This window comes from Schistocerca serialis, chromosome 11 (genome assembly GCF_023864345.2).
Source record: "Schistocerca serialis cubense isolate TAMUIC-IGC-003099 chromosome 11, iqSchSeri2.2, whole genome shotgun sequence".
Taxonomy (NCBI): Eukaryota; Metazoa; Arthropoda; class Insecta; order Orthoptera; family Acrididae; genus Schistocerca; species Schistocerca serialis.
Window position 1 is genome coordinate 105741937 of NC_064648.1, and position 23679 is coordinate 105765615.

General features: G+C 40.9%; 1 protein-coding gene across 1 annotated transcript in view; it reads left to right on the top strand.

Moving 5' to 3' along the window:
- LOC126427325 (ankyrin-3-like) overlaps positions 1-23679 on the top strand; it is a 123438-nt gene that overhangs the window by 7381 nt on the left and 92378 nt on the right. Inside the window, exon 2 of the mRNA XM_050089634.1 lies at positions 11213-11382. Coding sequence (XP_049945591.1) covers positions 11295-11382 — 88 coding nt within the window. The 5' untranslated portion in view covers positions 11213-11294. The remainder of the gene's footprint in view (positions 1-11212; positions 11383-23679) is intronic.

Below are 23679 nucleotides of genomic sequence, written 5' to 3' on the forward strand. Positions count from 1 at the left end.
AGAATCACCCGATTTAATTCAATTACATTCCATTATCCTCGTTTTGCTTTCATTGATATCATTGATATCATACCCTCCTTTCACGACACTGCCCATTCAGTTCAACTCCTCTTCCAGGTCCTTTGCTGTCTCTGACTGAATTACAATGTCATTAGCAAGCATTTAGTATTTATATCTTCGCCATGGATTTTAATTCCTACTCCGAATTTTTCTTTTGTTTCCTTTACTGCTTGCTTAGTGTTCTTACAACTGTCATCTGAGTTCTGTAAAATTGCATATAGCCTTTCGCTATTCTAACCTTGCCACCATCAGAATTTGGAAGAGATTATCCCAGTCAACATTGGCAAAATCTTTCTTTAAGTCTACAGATGCTAGAAACGTATGTTAGCCTTTCCTTAATCTATCTTCTAAGATAAGTCGTAATGTCTGTATTGGCTCTTGTGTTCCAACATTTGTACAGAATCCAAACCTATTTTCCAAGAGGTCGCCTTCTACCTGTATTTCCATTCGTTTGTAATGAATTAGTGTTAGCATATTGCAGCTGCGATTTATTAAACTGATACTTCGGTAATTTTCACACCTGTCAACACCTACTTTTTTTGGGATTACATTCTTCTTGAAGTCTGAGGGCGTTTAGCCTGTCTCAAACATCTTGCTCATCAGATGGTAGAGTTTTTCCAGGGCTCGCTCACGCAAGGCTATCAGTAGTTCTAATGGTATGTTGTCTACTCATGGAGCCTTGTTTCCACTTAGGTCTTTATATGCTCTGCCAAAATCTTCACGCAGTGTCATATCCCCAATTTTTGAGAGGTTTGTATTCTTTTTTGCCAACTTCATTTACTATATTTTATATTTTCTCCTGTCATCAATCAAATTCAATATCTCTTGTTACCCAAGGATTTCTACTAGCCCTCGTCATTTTATCTACTTGATCCTCTCCAGCCTTTACTATTTCGTCTCTGAAAGTTACCCATTCTTCTCCTACTATATTTCTTTCCCCCATTGTAATCAGTTGTTCCCCAATGCGCTCTCGGAAACTCTCTGCAACCTCTCCCATCTCCTTGAATTCCTACCGTTTTGCCATTTCTTCAGTTTTAAGCTACAGTTCATAACCAATAGATTGTGGTCAGAGTCCACATCAGCCCATGGAAATGGCTGGCAATTTAAAACCTGGTTCTTAAATCTCTGTCTTCTGAAACCTTTCAGTGTCTCCAGGCCTCTTCCAAGTATATAATCTTCTTTCATGATTCATAAAGCAAGTGTTAGCTACGATTAAGTTACGCTCTGTGCAAAATTCTACGTGGCGTTTCCTGTTTCTTTCCTTACCCTCATTCCATGTTCACCTATTACTTTTCCTAATCTTCCTTTTTCTAATGACGAATTCCAGTCTCCCATGACTATTGCATTTTCGTCTCCCTTCACTATCTGAATAAATTCTTTTATCTCATCATAGATTTCTTCAATCACTTCGTCGTCTGGGGAGCTAGTTGGCATATAAACTTGCACTACTGTGGTAGGCGTGGGCTTCGTGTATATCGTGGCTACAATAATGTGTTGACTAAGCTGTTAAAAGTAGCTTACCGCGCTCCTGTTTTTTGTTCATCAATAAACCTACTCCTGCACTACCCCCAATTGTTTTTTGTTTATAATCCAGTATTCACCTCACCAGAAGTCTAGTTCCTCCTGCCACCGAACTTCATTAATTCCCACTGTGTATAGCTTTAAGCTATCCATTTCCCTTTTTTAATTTTCTAACCCACCTGCCCGATTAAGGGATCTGACATTCCACGCTCCGATCCGTAGAACGTCAGTTTTCTTTCTCCCGATAACAACGTCCTCTTTAGTAGTCCCTGCCAAGAAATCCGAATGGGGGACTATTTTGCCTCTGGAATATTTTACCCAAGAGGTCGTCGTCATCATTTAACCATACAGTAAAGCTGCAAGCCCTCTGGAAAAAATTCCGCTGGAGTTTCCCATTTCCCCTTGCTTTCAGCCATTCGCAGTACCAGCACAGCAAGGCCGTTTTGGATAGTGCTACAAGGCCAGGTCAGTCAATCATCTAGACTCTTGCAACAACTCAAAAGGCTGCTGCCCCTCTTCAGGAACCTCACGTTTGGCTGGCCTTTCCACAGATACCCCTCCATTAAGGTTGCACCTATGGTACCACTATCTGTATCACTGAGGCATGCAAGCCTCCACACCAATGGTAAGGTCCGTGGTTCATGGTGGGGGGCGGGTGAGGGGGTCTGTAATCATACTACTTCGAAATACAGCAATGATTCACTTAAATCTTGTATTTATTCATGTAACTCATTAATCTGTCTTTTGTAAGAGTTTATATTATTTTCGAGAATGGTTACAACAGAGAAATGGGCCACTAATTTTCTGCATACATATACATTCTGCTTACCTCTCTTTAGTAAGCGTACACCTCTTACCCGTTTTAAGCATTCTGGATATTTCCCTGATGTGAAGAAATTCGTCTGCCATGTTTATTAAGGGAGATTGTATATTCTCTGTGCAGTGTTTCAGTATACACATTGTTACTTCACCTAATCCTACTGACCTTTTATATTTTACTTATGCATAGTTTTACTAGCTTCTTGCTCTGATGATGTAGCAATAAAATTGCACTTATGACTTTTTGCAGCAGTTAGCAACGTTTTGTAAATCTTTTAGCAACTGCGTTAAAGATTTAATAATTCTGGTTCATTATGATTGTTTATAATGTAACCGAGGTACACAAGATTTGGAAGTACTTCTTAACAACTGCTGTTATCCATTGGTTTTTGTGAGACATTTTTTACTGATTTAGATGTTTTTCAAAAGGTCTTTTGAAACTCCAATTTAAGTGTTGAGAATTTAGACGATTTTACATTTACATTCGTTTCTCAATACACTTCATCCCAAGTTTGGTTTGTTGGTTCTTTTGGAAAATCTTGTATTATGATTTCCATGTTCCATAAACTTGCAATTTAGAGAATTCTCCATACCCGTTTTTACTGTTATTTGACAGAAACGCTCTGATAGACCAAGATCTTGTACAGCTATGTCACACTTTTCCCTGTCCATACTTTTAGCCACATGATCAATCACTGATGCTGTTATTGTAGTAACCATTGCTGTATTATTGACCAACAGGGATATCCCAAAATTCTGAACGATATTTGTGAGGATGCTACTAGTTTCATTTATGATACCTGTGTATATGTTTATGTCTTTACACAACAACATGTAGACTATTGTACTTGCGATTTTTGCAGGTACTTCTGCTAATTTATTGAGAAAAATGTCCACACTCTCTCCAGGAGATTGAGACAAACCCACGCTGATTAATTTCTTGGCGTTATGTGGTCCTGTCCATGCAATAGTCAATAGACCAGAGAGTTTTTCTTCACTTACCGTACTAAGGTCATTCTTGCTTCAAACTATGATCCTTTTCTGAAATATATACGTGACTCTCCGCCATTTGAAGTAGTCATACAGTAAGAGTGTCCTTTCATGCACCGACAATACTGCATATTCGATTTTTGTGTCTCTTGACAAACGCTCAGTAATGCGCAGTTCAACGACTAAACTCAGATTCAAATTTTTACATTTTATTTTGTATCTAATGCATGTTTATATGAATGATTGTTAAGTTTGTGATGTGTCCTGTATTGCTTTTATCAATGGTCTCTTTTTCCTTATGGCATGTAGAAGATGTGTTAGAATCTGTCTTAAGTGTCATTGATTGAGAATTTTTTAAATTGTTGCAGATAGTACTTAGGCAGGGAAACCTGTTGTATTGATTTATCCTAGCAAAGACCTATTTCTGCTGCCAGTGTCATGAGGTGTTTCACAACGCATCTTATTGCCCGAGGTCCACCTGCTCTATGTTCATGAATCAGCTGTACCAATCTTCTCGTCCCAGTTCTGTTTAGGTGTAGGGCACGCCTAGCGAAGCCCAATCTATTGATAATGCTGGCAGCCACCAGAGGTAACATGTGCAAGGTCGTCTGATATCAGTGCTGTCTCTAAACCCACATTAATCTACTTCACAGCATCATTGAGCTGTAGCCATGGTCGTTAGTCCGAATACTGACTGCTTCGATGCTGCTCTCCACGCTTATATCTCCTGTGCAAAACTCTCGGGATAACTTCTCTTACCTACATTTGTTTAGGTCTGCTTACAGTATTCAGTATTAGATTTCCTTCCGAAACTCTTACCTCTCCCACTTTCCTATGTTATGTATCATGATATGTCCTATCAACGGATTTCTTCTTTCTTTCAAGTTGTGACGTAAATTTCTTTTTCTTGCAGTTTGATTCAGTAACTCATTATCTGTTATTCTATCTACCCATCTAACCTCCAACGTTCTCCGTTGCACCACATTTCAAAATCTACTATTATATTCTTGTCTGAACTATTTATCATCCACGTTTCACTTCCACTCACGGCTGCACTCGTAGCAGATACCATTAACTAACACTTAAACTGATATCGGATCTTAATAGATTCCTCCTTTTTAGCAATTCCTTTCATGATGTTCCAATCTGCATTTTATATTGCATCTACATGGGGAATCAACAGTCCTTTTCCTGTCCGAATAACAAAGTTTTGCAACTATTCTTAGTGACTCATTTCCTAACTTAATTCTCTACTCGTCACTTCATCTAATTCGACGAAATTTCAGAATTATTGTCACACTTTTATTGATGTTCATTTTACAGCCTCTTCCCAATCCTATATCCATTATGTTCAACTGATCTTTCAAATCATTTGCTGTCTCTGACATGATTAATATTTCGTCTGATAGCCTTAAATTTTACATTTCTTCTACATTAGTTTTTTTTTTCCTTTATCAATTTGTCCTTGGTTTCTTCACAGGACTATCAATGTGTAGATTTAATTACGTACGCTGTAGGCTTCAAAGCTATCGTTTCATGTTCTTTGACACTTATAATTGCAGTCCAGTTTCTGTACAAGTTGTAGATAACGTTACATTTCCTTATCTATCCCTAATACAACTAGAAACTGTAAAGAGAGAATTCCAAATCTACAACGCTTCGCCCCTCAAATGGTACACGATACATTGCTTCTAGAGGAGGAGAAAATTCTTTTGCATACTCTACATAGAAATGTACTGACATTCTGTCAGGTCCAGTGGCTATTCCTCTGTAGAGTGATTTCAGTTATATCTCTGTCCAGTGGACATTTATTTGGAAACAAGGTTTACTATGTCAGCTGTTATACCTCGTTTCGACGCCATTCTAGTCCGTAGTGCCAGGACATATGGCTTTAGTACTTTAGCTGATTTAACGGAAGGAAAAAACTACTCAGGATTTTGTGTGAAGTCAGCATATAGATTTTAACTTTCAAATTCGTTGAATCATGCAGGTTATTGTCTTTTGTTTACAGGACTTGCAAAAAGTAGAATAGAATGGCTTCGTTAAATAATTTATTTTTCCAATTATTAAGTTCTGTGCTGAGAATAAAAATCCTTATATTTCCTGACTTTCTAAAGAATTCGTGAATTTACGTATAAAAAATTTTCTTGTTCGATGTCCAAATTGTAAACTGTACATTTTATTTACAAATGAGTCTCCTCCGTATCTTCTGGCAGCGGTGTCTGGAATCCGCAAGGCCAGAATATCAGCAGACCTGCACTACGGGCTGGTTTGCCTATATGTGTCACAGAGGTTGATCGCACACTGACGTTTTAATGCGTTGGTGTGCAGATGAGAAATGATTTATTTTTCTAACAATTTATGGGCTGTTTGGTGAAGTACTGATAAATGACTGGTACAAATAAATCAGTATGGGTAATAACGTTAACTAACGCAATAGCATTACAGTTCAACGTTCATGAATGTTTATTGATATTAATGAATTATCAGTGAATGGTGATCTCACTTGAGTGTGTATTCAAAGCAATGCCATTAACAAATAATCATAAATAAAGTGCAGAAGTGCAGCATAGACGCAAAACATGTGCATGCGGATCTTTTTTTATCAAACCAGTATAAGATTTGCATACAACATAGTTGTGGGGGCAGAGAGTGCAAGAGATATGGAAGAAATGTTAGATGACCTAAACACAAAATTAGAAGGATACGGAATGAAGATTAATAAGAAGAAAACGAAAAGCGTGGAAACTGAAGGAAAGGGGAGAAAATGCCATATGAAGATAGGGGATGAGGAAATTGAGCAAGTGAATGAGTTCAATTACTTGGGAAGTCTAATTATGGATGATATGTATGGAAATTAGGAAAATAATTGTAATGACAAAAGAAGGATTCAAGAGGAAACAGAAATTACTTTGCGGACCACTGAACAAAGATCTGAGGAAAAGACTTTCCAAATGTTACATCTGGAGCATTTCACTGTGGAGTGTGGAGACCTGGACATCGAGGAAGGAAGATGAGAGATGGAGGCACTAGTGAAGTGGATATGGAGAAGAATGGAAAAAGTGAAATTGGAAGGCCGAGTAAGGAATGAAGAAGTATTGAGGAGAGCTGGAGAAGAAAGAAACATGCTGAAAGTCATAAGAAAGAGAAAACTGAACTGGATTGGACATTGTTTGAGGAGGGACTGTTTATTGAAGGAAGTAATAGAAGGAATGGTGGAGGGAAAAAGGGAAAGATGAACAAAATTATATCAAATGCAGGACAATATCAAAGGAGACAAATATCCAGAAATGAAAAGATTGGCAATGGACAGACAAAAGTGGAAGAGAAATAATTCAAAAGCCAAGACCGCTTAATTACTATTTACTGGATAACCGGTTTCAACACACTACAGGTGCCATCATCGGATCTGAATGTAGCTTAACATTTATAAACCATTTGGATATAACGATAAATGAGGCAGACCAGCTGATATAAAATCATTGTCACAAAAAATAAAATAAAAAACCAACTGCTCTCATGGTCATTCTTTTCCATCAGATATGTAGTTTTATCTTGTGACTTCGGTGTTACATATCTGATGGAAAAGAATGACCATGAGAGCAGATGGTTTTAATTTTTTTTTGTGACAATGATTTTATATCAGCTGGTCTGCCTCATGTTTCGTTAAATAAAAATGGATTATAAATGTCAAGCTACATTCAGATTCAATGATGGCACCTTTACTGTGTTGAAACAGGTTACCCAGTAAACAGTATTTATGTGATCTTGGCTTTTGAATTATTTATGCAACAGAGTGATCGCCCGACTACGCACTGTGTGTTCACTGCAGAAAAGTGAAAGAGGCTTAACCAACAAGAAGACCTTCTTTAAGGCAGAATACCATACTACTTTGTACAAACATTTCAAGGAACTTTGTTCCTTTACAGAACACGATACCAAACATCGTTCACTGCTCATCATCACATACGACCAATAACATCAGCTGTAGCAAAATAATCTAGAAGGTGACGATTATTGAACCATATGAGAAAAATCATAAATTGGTCACAAACTACCAGGCGTGCACACACTTTACTAGACACGTAAACGCCACTACAAATATTCGAATTTAGCTCATGACATGTTCGATACGCCTGGTATCATTGGCGATGATGTGGTGCAAACGAATAGCGAAATTCTGCAGGACACGCTGAAGTGTCGCAACATCGATGCTGTCGATGACCTCCTGAATGGCTATTTTCAGCTAAGGAATGATCTTGTCGTTCTTGATGTACATCTTATCTTTCATATAGCCCCACAAAAAGGAATCGCATGTGTTCAGATCCGTACAATATGGCTGTCAGTCGAGGTCCATGCCAGGGGCCCCTGGGTATCCCAGAGCCAGCATGCGGTCCCCAAAATGCTCCTCCAGGACATCAGACACTCTCCTGCTTCGATGGTGTCGAGCTCCATCTTGCATGAACCACATCTTGTCGAAATCAGGGTCACTTTGGATATTGGGGATGATATCATTTTTCAAAACCTTCACGTACCTTTTGATAGTAACCAAAGAAGTGTCGCACCGACTGCTACGTGACCCGTTGAGGGTTGAGAGATTTCTCGATCGCTGAATGCGGATTCTCAGTCCACCAAATGCGCCAGGTTTTCTTATCGACGAACCCATCAAAATTAAAGTGTGCTTCATGGCTAGACCAAACCAAACGCATGCACGTACTAATCCCCATCACGCTCATCTGCCAACCCTGCACTTTTAACGCAAACCGTTGATAAGTCATGGCGATTTCATTTCATATACTTGAATAATTGTCAACCTATAAGTTCACTTCTGTCTTCATTCTCAAAAGTACGAAGCTAAAGTTCCAACAAGTGTTCCAAAATAAATTATCTGACTGTGTTTAGGGTACTTCAAATCCTGCACGAAGTGAAAGAGTGGGGCAGAGCTCAGTAAATTAAGGGAAACCCACACTCCACACCCAGAAATAGTTCGCGCTAAATCGCACGGCTATATTGCAGGGCAGATCTCTCTTCAGATTTACCGGAACGACCTTCCAAGCCAGCAAGCTGCCGAAACTCGAACGACGAAACACCATAGAACGAAAGAAACGAAAGAAGCAAAGACAACATTTGCAGTGATTCACGCTCACTCTGTCGCGTCACGTATCACGGACACGACGTTTAATTCTGAGAAATATTCACAATTAAGGCTGTCCTACATACGTACTTTACATTAAATTCAAAATAATTAAATTAAAAATATCCTTACATATCACGGTCATTTTGTGACCACTCAAAACATGAGAACTGCAATATTGCATAAGATATTAACAAAAATGTAAATCATATTCAAGTAAGTTGTTCTGTACACACAAGAATTATGCTACTTAAAGAAATAGGATTATGTATCGCTCATGTAAGAGGAGCGCCCATCCGCCATTTGTTCATTTATTCTCTAAGACGTTACATAAAATGCATCTTTTACTTTTTTATCTAGTATTTTCACTAACGCCCATTTTCATCAATCAGTAAACATAGGCTGAAATAGCATTCAACATTAATTACGGTATCACCATTAATTATGATCACGCATGCAACTAAATAACTCAAACTAACTCTTTATTACGTGCAGCTGCGGCAAGTTCAGAGTATTGGCACATTTATACAACCGTACTGCTACAAAATAAATCAAGTTAAACACGTGAAATATTACTTTTGTAGTGTTTACGAACGTCTATAGCTTTCATTTGACACATCAGCCCGAAGAGCATGTTAGTTATTAATTATCAATGGCCTGTCACAATATTCGTCATGAAAAGTATTCCTACGTTTTGTAATAACTATCATAACATTTTGATCGATCTTGCGGTGGGCTCGTTTTTCCACCAACATCTCTGCGCTATCTTTGTTTTCATGATATCGTGTTTAGGAGATCGCCCCTATTCGAGTCAGCACCCAGTTGCCAACGTTATACAGGGTATTTCATAAACAATCATTATATTTGGCACGTCTATATTTCTGAAACTAATAAACATATACCACGAATTTTCTTTTTTGAGGAGCGGGAACGGGAAACAGAAAAAACCTTTTTTTTTCATGCTTTTACCTAGGTGTGTAATATACCCGTCTTGAGCAGTACAGCATATGTCAAAGCGATATTAAAATTTTTCCCACACTACAGCGAGCATGTCTTGAGTTACAGCTTCCACAGCTGCTGTTATGTGATGTCTAAGTTGATTCATTGTTGTTCGTAATGGAGGCACACAAACAGAATCTTTTATAAACCCCCACAAGAAATAATCACATACAGTCAGGTCCTGTTAGCTTGAAGGTCAGTAATGTAAGGCTGAATCATTTGGTTCAGTGCGACCGATCCATCGTTCGGTAATCATTTGATTTCAAAATTCACACTCCGTCAGATGCCTGTGTGGCGGTGCCCCACCTTGTCGGGAAATGAAGTCGTCCGAATCAGTCTCGAATTGTGCAAAAAGAAAGTTGTGAAGCATATCAAGGTATGAGCTTCCCGTAGCAGTGTTCTCGGAAAAGAAACGTGGACCTTACACCTTTTCCTGTGAAACTACACAAAATACATCAAATTTTGTTGAATCTCTCTCATGTCGTAAAACATCATGTGGTTCTTCCGTACCCCATATTCTCACATTATAGCGGTTCACATTTCCATTTAAACAGAATGTTGCCTCGTCTCTAAACACGAAGCGTGGAAGAAAACTGTCATCCTCCATCTTCCTGAGAACGAAATTACAGAACTCAACACGTTGTTGTTTGTCACCTTCTTGAAGAGCTTGCATTATCTGAATTTTGTACGGTTTCGTGCGTAAACGTCGACGCAACACACGCCAGATGGACATTTTGGGCATGTTGAGCTGTCATACGGACTTCTGCGGACTGCTTGTGAAACTATGGCGGATACGTTCGACGTCTGTGTCAGACACTCGGGGACGGCCCGGCGATTTTCTTTCACACTACCAACCTGTTTCTCGGAATTGTGCATGCCATCATCTAATGCTCTGTGCTGTAGGCGGATCCACACCATACCTAGTACGAAGGTCACGATGAACTGTTCTTACTGACCAGCACTGCGCAAAACGTATAACACGAAACGCTCTCTGTTGTCCCGACACCATTTTTACCAGAACTGAAATGGGCGCAGACTGCTGCTACCTAGCGGAAACCGTGTAAAACTCGAGAATTTGCTATTTTCAGCACTAAGTTGTTCACGAACTTACCTCAAGTAACATAATTGTTATAATTTTTGAAATGGGATGGTAATTTTTGATACACCCTGTGTTTCTTAGAGCGCAGTTGTCTGGAATTTTTTTTTTTTTGAAAAAAAAAAAGGCGAAGTAGTAAATAAATAAAAATTTTTACGTAATTACGTCTTTGCTTCTCAGGATCTTCTGGAAAACTACTGCAGATACACGTTGGGACATGTTTTATTAGATTCAGCAGACCAAGAACAACAAAATAAATGGAAATCTTGCTTTATTTAAACCTCATACTGATATTCGATGGCTTCATATTGATGAAGTTGCTTCATTTCAGGCAAAATCTTTGATTAGCCGTAACTCCGTAACTAAACATTTGCGGATCTATGTTTATGTGAACTTTTTACTTTAGTTTTAGTTGTGAAATAACAAATTAAAATATTTGCATACCTTCGTGAATCACCCTGTATATTCGGAACAACGGAGTGGCATCCATCTTGTAAAATGGTGTAATCCTTATTACTTTACGCTACTTTATTTACTATAGAGGTAGTGGTAAAAAATGTGTTTTGTGGTTCAACTTGTTCGTAAAATTTCAGGTTGTTCAGCAGACTACAAGTTTGGTGAAGTTATTCTGAGGGAAAAGTTCTTTACTTGGCTCGACACCTGAGACCTTCTGCCATGTTCTGCAGAGGCTTTAGTTGGTTCGTCCGCATTTTTGTGGCGGTAGTCGTATCTACTGGCTGCAGTCACCCAGTTTCTGTTACAGGTAAAAAATTTTGCTTTCTTCGATTCATAGGAGTCTGGGTATGATAACGGATAACAATTTTTGTGAAGTAATGAACAATATGTTTAACTTTTTCATTGAGATTTTTACGAACTTCTGTTTCCGAATCATATATAGAAGCCACCGTACATGGTTTAACAACCGGCAACTCAGGTAAGTGTTTGATCCGTTACTACTACAGACACCTCATGGTCCACATGGATCATTTGGTGCTATTATATTTAATCACGGCAGTCTTATCTGGTGGTCTGAGAAGTTCACGCCGGCACCGTGGGGTGGCGGCCGTATTCAAACACACTAGATTGCTACTTGAAAATATCGAGCTTTTGTTTTTAAAACAGCGATAGACGATGTAAAATAATTGTCTCGTCCAAGGGTCACACAAACTTGTATCAGTACTGTACATTGCTCCTCGATGATAGGCAATACGTACGTCACACGCTACTTTCTTCCCAGTAGTATAACTGGCAGAGTCGGGCGTGACCTACCCGTGGTACACGCCGGAATGAACTTGTTGGGATAACTGCTTTGGGTAGCGGTGCAGTCACAAGACTACTGAGAGCGAACTATGCAACGTCATTGCGTATCGCTGTATCATTGCTTTTAGTTTTGTAGAAAGCTCTAGTTGGAATGCCATTTGGTCATCACGTTGCGTATACACGATGGTTTTTACCACCGCGTACAGACTCTAGGGATTGATCGATGGGAGGATACGGAACAAGAAAAGTCTAATGAATTTGTGTCGGCAAACGCATGGTTTCCACGTTAGAAACCATTCATTCAATCGTACACTGTTACAAAGACTGCGGCCTAATACTCGCTGTACCGCGCAGTGACAGTTCCAGTATGTACTGAAAATGCTTTCCATGTGCCTCAACGCATGCGTGCATACGCGCCGTAGCGTGCTCTGTCTCACACAGGCCAGGCTGCACCATAACAGCGTCATAGGCAGGATGAATACGCTGCTCCAGTGTCTCCACATCTGGAATAGGCTACGCGTGTGCGATACTTCTGAGGTGGCCCCATAACCATATGTTACTATCTCCTGCTGTCGCTTCTACACGGAGTACATGATCTGTCCCCACTGATCCACTTGGCTGTCATCAGCTTCTACAGGAAGTACATGATGTGTCACTACTCATCCACTTGACTGTCAGCAGCTTGTTCAGGAAGTACATGATCCACTTGGCTGTCAGCAGTTTCTGCAAGATATACATGATGGATAACACATATCCTGGAATCGTGGTTGCCTGGTGAACAAATCAATGACAGAACTGTTCCCTATGTGGGAAGTCTGTCGCCCGTACGCCCTGCACACACTGTAAGTGATTACGGTAGCAACAGTCGTCATGGAGAATGTCCCACACGCTCGTCTGGCTTACCCTGTAGTGGTGGGCCCACTGCCTGCTACTGAGATGGCGGTCGCCTTCCACAGTGCTGATTACATTTTCTTCCAACTCTAGTGTCTGATCATTTCTGGTACGTCCTTGACGACTTCCTACATCCTAGGTCATGATGTGCGAGAAACAGTACCACCCTCTATGAGGATATCATGCATACTGTAACTGTAGCTGCATGGTATTACACTACAGCTTCTGTAACAAAGAATGACTGAATAAATGGTCTCTGGCATACGGATCATGCACTTCTGGGAATCATCAGACATTTTTTGTTCCTTATCCTCTCATTGATCAATCACTAGAGTTTGTACATGGTTGAAAAAATCATCTTGAATATTCCATAGACTCTTAAAGTGATAAAAGTAATCTGTGTGTGTAACGTATCAGTAGAATGTTCACCAAGGTTTACTTAGCTATGTTATGTTCCACACCATAACTTTTTTTTTAGAGACATACTGATGTTGCGGAGTTCATCTTGGACATGCAAGTTCAAAATGTGACACGAAGCCAGCTGAATTGGAGAATCCCGCTGTTCCCATGGCTATTTACTCATAATTTCGTATACAAACCAACTTCCTCTATTTCCTTAGTGTCCAAGTAAAATCAGATGTGACAGATAAATTCTCCTCTAAGAGTCACGTCCTATAACTTCACATCAATTTTAAACATATTTCGTGTTAACTGTATTTAAATCCTGTTTGAGTTGTAATATATTCCGTTTTCGTACGCTATGTACCATCAGATACGTATTTTGTGCTGTAATATCAGCTGTGATCAACATTTATCCTCCATAAAAATTTTCGGAGTAGCAGCCTCATTCAAAGAAACATTTTTCCAATCTTTAATTGTGTATCAAAGTGAATAGACGTAAATTTTTTAAAGTTTTCATAAGTTACCAGTGATGTGTAGTACGTGTGTCGTATAAAATCAGTGTATTTGTAGCGCTTGTTGTAAGTAATATGTATCCCATTGTCTGCATTTACTGTAAACTAACGATAATTTTCATTTGGTTTTCGACTACAACGTCTAAAAATTTCACGAGTTTAGTAGCGTTTATAGAAGATGCTACTGCACTACACAGGAAACATCGATTTGCGTACGGACTGCTTCAGATCTTAACGGTAACTTGCTGTACTTGGAGCTTAACTGGCCCAGAACATAAGAAAGGATCTGCAGGCTTACTTCAATGATACTTGGTTCAAATGGCTCTGGGCACTCTGGGACTCAACTGCTGTGGTCATCAGTCCCCTAGAACGTAGAACTACTTAAACCTAACTAACCTAAGGACATCACACACACTCATGCCAGAGGCAGGATTCGAACCTGCGACTGTAGCAGCAGCGCGGTTCCGGACTGGAGCGCCTAGAACCGCACGGCCACCGCGGCCGGCAATGATACTTGTTTACTGTTCTGTAAAACAGTACACCAGCCACACTGCAGCCCTACTGTGAACGTCGTCCTCGAACGTGGGAAGAGTTAGCTGACGTTCATAAGTTACGATCAGTCGCCTGGAAGCTGCTGTATATGGGTGTTTCTGGAGAATTACCATCAGTAATGTATCAGATATGCCACAGATACCTGAGTTACTACCATCTCCTGCTGTCGCTTCTACACGGAGTACATGATGTGTCCTCGCTGATCCACTTGGCTGTCAGGAGCTTCTACAGCGAGTACATGATCTGTCAACACTCGTCCACTTGGCTGTAAGAAGCTTGCACAGGAAGTTCATGATCTATCACCGCTCATCCACTTGGCTGTCAGCAGCTTGTTCAGGAAGTACATGATCTATCACCGCTCAGTCACTTGGCTGTCAGCAGCTTCTACAGAAAGTACATGATCTGTCACTGCTTATCCACTTGGGTATCTGTAGTTTCTCCAGGAAGTACATGATCTGTCGCCGCCCATCCACTTAGCTGTGAGCGGTCTGTCAGTGGTATGACTAGGCTGCATGGACAGTGGAGCAGGGACCAGGGAGGACCCAGCACGCGGTACCTATCACGCTAACCAACAAATAGGAGGTGCAGGCTTCCACTGAAATCGAAACTGAGTCAGTGAGACTAACTTCAGCTTTTGGGTAATACGGTATGTGCAGTGTCAAGAAAAGGGAAACACGAAAGGATAGCGTCTGTTAACACTAGGGAGTTCAAATGTACGGCAAGTGAGTGTATCCGTTAGGGAAATGCAAGAAACGATGCGAGGGAAGACTAAGTGTACCCACTGTCCATGGCTGGAAGCCTTATTCAGCCGGCCGAAGAGGTCATTCCGTCAACTGCTGAGGGAACGTGGTGCTACCGGCAGCTGACCGCGCTCTGTGGCCTCACTTGGACCATTCAACTGTCAGAGAAGGTTGAGAATGGTGGTCTCACTCATCTAATTTCAGTGAGACAATTTGCTGCACTGCAAAACTGGTCATGCCCCCCACGTTCTGAATCGAATGTAACTACTGACTCAGAGTTCGAAGGTTCTGTGACAAAGCAGCCTGGAATTTCTTGGACTTGCGTCAAGGGGTTGAGAACTCTATGGACACCACAAATGGGTCAGGTGTTTGGTACACATCAGAGGCTGCTGCTCAGGTAGCTGTTTGGGTGCGGAGTGGACACAACGGTTTTCAACTTAGACTACTCTTCATCCAGTCCAGATAACGATAGGGACCTGAAAGTGTCAGTAATAGTTCCAAAGAAGAGTCACATACTGGCGAGAGTACTACAATTCAAGTGATCAACTACTGAAGCACTGATAACAACGTGCCAGGGTTTGAAGCAGGCCCAATAGAGCTCACATAATACCCGGTACAGAAGGCTGGTGTAAACGCGGAACTGACAGCATTGAGATACTGATAAAAATTTCAGCGTGTATCGAAAATATACATGGAGACAGTAGGGCATTTGTCCCAGGTCACAAACAAATTGTACCAACCAAAACAGAAACATAAACTGCGTGTGAAGCTGTCTGGGAAAGACTCAGTATCATCGGTGGGCATTAATTTGGAATCAGGTCTCTCTGTCAACTTCTAGATCTACTCCAGATGCAACAAAAAATTATAGAGAAAACGGAAGCACTGTGACATAAGTTTCCAAGTCACACTCGTAGTAGATACTAATTGTGCAGCACTCGACTGAGAAAATGACAGAGGTGGGGGTGACAAGACGTCTGGTAAAACACCTCTAAATGAGTTGTCTGAGAATTACCTAAAACAGACTGTTTGGGAGCCCACTAGTGATATTGCATGTGATAGTTTCAAAATGACCATACCTCTTTGAGGAAGCTCAGACAGAAACTAATATCAATGACCATGAAGCAACAATGAGTTACAACGTACAAATGGGGACTAAAACAAGTAGCAGAATACATATATGTTCAGCAAACCAGATATAGGAGCTCTGTCCGGCATACAGTTTTAATCTGCCAGGAAGTTTTAATCTTCCAGGGAGTTAGATATAGAAGCAGTTGTGACCAATTTGAATACAAAACTCGAAATAACTCTGGAGAAAAAAATGTAGAAAAAATGTGGTTCAGGTTTACAAGAACAGTCAGCTGTGCTCTTTGTACGTATGTAGAGCAGTTCATGATCAGAGGGATACTCCACAGTCAGAAGTCATTTTAAAGAAACATCTAAAGAAAAAGAGACAACTGGTCAATGAATGCTAGGCCAAACGTGGGGCTACATGTAGGAAGATGCTAAATGAGATGTATTTAGCTGATGAAAGAGAATTTCGTCTAACCTACTCAGACTACCGAGTCGCAGATAGGCACAACAAAAGGACTCTCATAATTAAAGCTTTTGGTCATTAAGGCTGCAGTCAACAATAGACAACAAGCACACACACACACACATATGCACTCACGCAAACGCTACTTACACACATGACTGCACTCTCAGGCAACTGAAACCACACTGCAAGCAGCAGCACCACTGCATGATGATAGTGGCGACAGGGTGGGGGTAAAGATGAGCTTGGGGTGGGGAGGGGTAGGGGTAGTATGTGGGGGTGGCGGCCAGTGAAGTGCTGCATGTTAGATGGTGGTAAGGGGACAGGTCGGGAGGAGGAGGGAAGTATCAGAAAATGAGGTAAATAGAAAGACTGTCTTTGGTGGTGAAATGATGGTTATGTAGTGATGGAATGGGAATAGGGAAGGAGCTGGATGGGTGAGAAAAGTGACTAACAAAGGTTCCCACAACCCGCCTGGCATCCTCCTTTGCTAATCACTGTCCTCAGCCATCCAGCAAGGTGCCCTGTTCCCACCCCAGCGCTACACAGACGTCATTCCACCACCACCAACATTTTTATTTCTCTACGTTTCTGCTACTTCCCCACCCTCCCCACCTCTCCGCTGCCCTCTGTCTAACTTGTAGCACTTCACTGTCCACCACCCCACCATCCTGCTGCTCCCCTCCCTGCCACAGCCTCCTCCTATCTCCACACCCAGTCACCACTCCCACCACTTACTCGTGCTGCTGCTCACAATGTGGTTTCAGTTGCCTGAGACTTCAGTCGTGTGTGTCAGTTGCGTGCGTGCGTTCTTGTGTGTGTGTGTGTGTGTGTTTGTCTACTGTTGACGAAGGCCTTATTGGACAAAAGCTTTAATTCTGAGAGTTTTTTGTCGTGCCTGTCTGCGACTCAGCATTACCGCTCTATGGTGAGTTGCAACTTTCGTTTTTGTAATATTGTTACATTCCATCCTGGATTTTTCATAATTTGACTCCAACTGAGAATACTGTAACAGAATAGGAAGGATCTCTCACAAAACCAAGAAAATGACGGTAGTACGTAAAGCTCGTACCAAAGTTGGTGTCAGAGTACTCGTGAACTGGATAATGACAGCAATTAAGAGTAGCAAATCAAAATCAGAAATTCCGAATGAGTATCTTGAAATGTTTCTCTAGAGATGGTACTGTGGGGTATTGCTCCAATTTGTGACTGTGACAGATATAGATGTAGAATTAGTGTCACTAGTGTTGGGAAACAGCTGAGATTTAACAAGGCTCCAGAGCGAGATGGAATCTCTATCAGACCCTCCACCGAACTTGCGCCTGAGTTAGCACCTCTCTTAAACAAACTCTATCGTAAATCTCTAACACAAATAACAGTGCCCAGTAGTTGAAGTTCGAGGAGACACGCATCTAGTAGAAAAGCATCAGGAGTCATTCACAAAACTACTGTGCAATATCCTTGCCATCCATTTGTTATAGGATTCTTGAACATATTCTCAGCTCAAACGTAATGAGGTTCCTTGAATAGAAGGACCTCATTTCCAATCAGTACACATTTGGAAAACTGTCACATTTCCTCCATGACATCGTTAAAGCCCTAATGAAGGCAGTAAGGTAAATGAAGTAATGTAGGATTTTCGATCAAATTATTTGACTCACTACCATAACCACACTTATTACCAAAAGTAAGATTACATGGGGTATGATACGAAATTTGTGACTTAACTGATGATTTCTTTGGTAGGGAGGACTCAGCATGTTACCTTCAATATAGTGAAATTGGTGTGTACAGTGTACGTGTATTGGGGTCCACAGTTTCTGTTGTATATCAATGGTCTTGCAGCAGTTTAATGATTTTAGAATTTTCGCGGATGATAAACTTATCTATAATGATGTACTATCTGAAGAATTCTGCACAAACATTGAGTAAGATCCTGACAAAAAATTATACTCATCAATGAAAGAGTACAGCTGGTACCAGTTAATTCATACAGATCTCTGGGCGTTACAATTTGGGACATGAAACAGAACGATCATGTGCTCTCAATTGGAGACAAGACAGGTGAAAGGCTTTGGTTCATTAGTAGAATACTAGGGTGATGGAATCAGTCCACAGAGATGACTGTTTACAATTGTCTCATCTGACGACACCAAGAATATTGCTCTAGTGTGTGGGAGCTGTATCAAATAGGACTGGCAGCAGGTATTGTAAAGATGTAGAGAAGAGCAACACGAACTTTCAATGATTCTTTGATCCGTGGAGAAACTGAGCTGGCACACTTTGAAGATAGACGGATACTATTCCGAAAAAGCCCCCTTTGGAAATTTCAAGAAGCTGCTTTACACCTCGAATCTAGGAATATACTACAACCCACCACATATCTCTCTTACAGGTGTGGTGCGAATGAAATTAGCTGACTTACAGGACGCACACAGGCAATTTAAACAATCATACCCAAGCTCCATTTGTGACTGGAATGTGAAGAAGTCCTGGTAACTGATACAGTTAGAAGTACCTTCTGCCTTGCGCTTCAGAGCGGTTTGCAGAGTATGGATGCAGGTGTATATGTAGATGAACAGAGTTGATGGGGTTATCGAACAGAAACTGTTAGATTTGTGTTTGAGAAATAACTTCCCTTTTTCTTAAGCATCTAAACTCAGTGGATAGTGGGTTAAAATTAAGAGCTATATTGTATGTAAGATCTCCGTTAATCAATGGCCGATTTTTCAGTCCATTGTGGATCCCACTATTCTGGCTTACGTGAAAATATGCTGTCACGCATACTTGAGAACCCCACACGACAGTTTCAAGGGAGCTCTCTAGCGATCACTTTCTGGTGTGTTCCCCAAGTTCATGCGTTGACTGTGTTGCGAGGGCGAGTTTGGCTGTTCGCACTCTACACGTTCTTATAAGTCCTTTGGTGGTTGTGACGTAGTTATCGTAGAGGAGGAGCGTATAGTGTGAGGTCCGCCAGAGTTTCACACCTTTCGCTAGCCACACCTTCACGATGGTAGTCATTCTCAGTTAACCTCACAGATCGCCGACCCTTCTGACACTGTCCTGGTCATACTGTTACCCTAACAGCTTCATTCTTGACACCAATGCAGCTGACCATTAGCAGCAGAAGAGCCGCCTGCTATTACTAAAAAGGCTCTGTGCCAACTCTCTAATACTGTCCCAGACTGTGAGTTACCGGGTTCAGATCCCTTCCTGCTGTTGGCACAGTGCAGAAATGCAGAGAACACTCGCAGGGTCATCCCTCGATCCCTCCTACCCCCTCCCCGCCATCCCCCCACCCCACCCCACGGCACAGTTGGGCTGCCGAGTGTCTACAGGGTGAGTCACTAACTATTTCCACCAAGAATAACTTGAAAAGTATGACAAGACCTGAAACGTTTGTGAGAGAAAAATCGCATGGTCCAAGGGGGCCCATAATGTGACGTTGGTTTTTTGTTGCTAGGTGGCGTCGTGTCAGAGGTGTGAAGGTCTACTTTGTTTTTTTTTTTTAAATAACATGCTACAGTTGGGTACTTATCGAGACGAATCCAATGATGTGTAACAGGAAGTTATTTGAAGGTGAACGAGGGTCACAAATGTGGCATGAACATCGATTTACAGAAGGTGTTAGAATTGCTCCAACCTTCTTATCATGGACTGAGTGGTATTCCTTATCACATCGGCACTTATCAAAGCAGCAGCTCTGACATTTCTCTCTTGCATACCTTGGGTGTAGTTGGGGCATCTTTATAAACAATGTCTTTTATGAAACCCCACAAGAAAAAAATCCAGGGGTGTCAGGTCTGGGGAATGAACCGACAACGACACATCTCCTCCGTGTCCAATCCAACAATTTGGGAATTGTCTCGGCAACTCATTTCTAGACATCAGGGAAAAATGTGCTGGACACCCATCGTGTTGATACCACAATCTATTCCTCGTTCCTAAAGGTATATCTTCCAATAACAGACCTAATGTTTCTTGCAGGAATGTGGTGTACTTCCTACCGTTAAGATTTCCTTCGATGAAATAGGGGCCTATATTCTCCTGAATCCGACACCATACATCCACCGACCACGGTTTTTGGTGTGCAACTTTCCACAGCCAACATGGATTTTCAGTTGCCCAATAATGCACGTTATTCAAATTACCATTTCCGTGGTTCGTGAATGTAGCCTCGTCAGTAAATAAAATCAAATTAATAAATGTGTCTTCCCTGTGGCTCATACCAGATTCCCTTGTGATTTGACGTGAACTAACACAAGGATTTCGAACCACAGTAGCAAGAGTACCAATTTCCGTTTCCTCGTTAGTAGCTTACCTTTGCCCAATATGCTTCCGATGCGTTAAATTTATCATATACACATGTAAAGGTACGACGTATAGGGTGAGTACGTTGAGGATATCTTTCAGCATATAGGTCTCTAGCTGTCACTGAATTTCGTTGGCACTCTCCTTAAATGAGAAGCATATCGACTTGTTCTTCGGAGGAATACATCATTCACATTCGCTTGATTCGACGATACTAGGCTTACCGTTCCTGTTAGTGTTCTATTGCGAAACCGTCGAATGGTGTTTGCATGTGAAAGGCGCGTTAGCTAGATATACCACATTCGGCGACTATTTACTATTTGCATGATATACGAGAGAGAGTTGTCAGAGTATGTGCTTCTATGAGTGGTAAGGAAAACCACTCAATCCATGATAAGAAGATTGCAGTAACGCATTGATACCGATGGTCATCACTTCTAACACCTTCTGTGAATGGACGTTCAAGCCACCTTTGTGACCTTCGTTGACCTTCAAAGACCTTACGGTTACACATCATTGGATTCCTCTCGATAACCGTTTTCAGAAAATAAATACCAAACTATAGAATCCCATGTAAAAAAACAAAGTTGACCGTCATACCTCTGACACTGGTTAGCACTGAAATACCGTGCCAAGAGGAGAATTTTCTGATATCGTTATACAGCAACAGCCACGGATGTTTTTGGCACCTTTTTTGAATAGCCACATAAGATCGACACAGCCACCACCTGCATCTCACAGAATCATTTGAGTACTGACTAATTGCACAGACCAGTTATCTGTTCTGTTAATGAATAATAAGTTTCTGTTCCCAAAACAATCGGTTGGACACTCTTATTTTATGCGCAATCATTTACTTAAACAAAGTCCTATTCCAAGTGATGCAATAATCCTAGCATTGAACTGAAAACTAATAACCTCCCATTAAAAAAACACTAACTTGTTTGAAATAGTTGAAACGTCCCCTTAGAAAAATTATAAGTGACTGCGCTTAAACTGACACACAATATTTTACTGTGCTTAAACTGACACACAATATTTTTAGCGCAACGCAATCTGACTTTCAACAATCCCTACAAAAGAATGGCCCTGACTAACAATAACCTATACCTTTTATGAATCACTCAACTCACAAAAATTTTCGTTATTAGAACTACTGCAATACAGCGTGCGCCAATAATGCCAGCTGAAGAAAAGATTCTAACTACTGAAGACACTAACTACTGATAGGCATAGTCAGCAAATGAAAGATTTTCATAGAGAACAAACAATGTATTTACCTTAATAGTGTTCAAAAGTCATAATATATACATCAGTTCATGATATCCAGTCTTACAAATATACTCTCTCTGAAGGACACACGTTCAGATCATCCGCTGTCAAATCTCCCCACATCCACCACTGCTGGCAGCTCACCTCCAACTGCGCAACGCTACGCGCTGTTAACAGCCAACTGCCCAACACTACAATAGCAACTATTCCAACAATGCCAACCAGCCACAGACTTCACACAGCACAGCCAGTGATTTTCATACAGAGCGCTACATGGCGTTACCAACATAAAAACCTAAATAGCCTACTTACATAGTTGACACTATAAGTATTCAGTCAGGCCAAGTTTTGACATACTCCACATATTTTTCATACAAGGATAGTTGATGTTCTATTAAAGTGTAATCGCCAAGAAAATATTTCAAGTATTCAACTTAAAGATTGTTCGTATTAAAATCTTAGTGCGGTGTAACAGTTATCTGTAAAAACTATGATAATTCATAGCAGTGACTGGTTAGCAGGCTTGAAGGGCAAGCTTAATGATGATTGTGCAGGTCTGAAGTTAAAGTGTTTATAATGTCATGTATAGATATTTAATAGTGTTTCTTATATTGTGTTGTGACTAAAATGTACAACTGTCATCTGAGTCTACTGATGGACCAGTTTGAGGGTCCTCATGCTAAGTGCTGAAGCAAATTTAAGTCATGTAACAATTACAGGATTAGTGATGTACCCTTGCCAGATTTCTAATATTTGTATGCTATAATAAGCAACTGTCTACAACTATTGAAATTATACTGCATCCAGGCACCCCATATCCCTTTTGTGACAAATAGTATAAAGAAGCAAATGTTACCCTACAACAGAAATAATAGTAAGGTGGTTGTTATTATCATCTTGAGTACAAAGACTGATTTCACGCAGCTCTCTGTGCTACTCATCCTGTGCAGGTCTCTTCGCCTCCAAGTAACTGCTGCCACCTACATCCTTCTCAACCTGTTTGCTATATTCATTACTTGGTCTCCCTGTATGACTTAAATCCCCCCTCCCAACCCCTACCGCGCTTCCCCCCAGTACTAAATTACTGTTCCCCTGATATCTCAGTAGTTGCAGGGGCAACAGTCTGGATGATTGACTGATCTGGCCTTGTAACACTAACCAAAACGGCCTTGTAGTGCTGGTACTGCGAACAGCTGAAAGCAAGGGGAAACTACGGCCGTAATTTTTTCCTGAGGAAATGCCGCTTTACTGTACGGATAAATGATGATGGCGCCCTCTTGGGTAAAATAGTCCCAAGGTAAAATACTCCCCCATTCGGATCTCTGGGCGGGGACTACTCAGGAGGACGTCGTTATCAGGAGATAGAAAACTGGCGTTCTACGGATCGGAGCATGGAATTTCAGATCCCTTAATCGGGCAGGTAGATTAGCAACTTGAAAAAGGGAAATGGATAGGTTTAAGTTGGATATAGTGTGAATTAGTTAAGTTCGGTGGCAGGATGAACAAGACTTAGGAATGAGGGTAAGCTATTACAAACAGCACAGCGAACGCATTGTTGTGGACAAGATAGACACGAAGCTCACGCC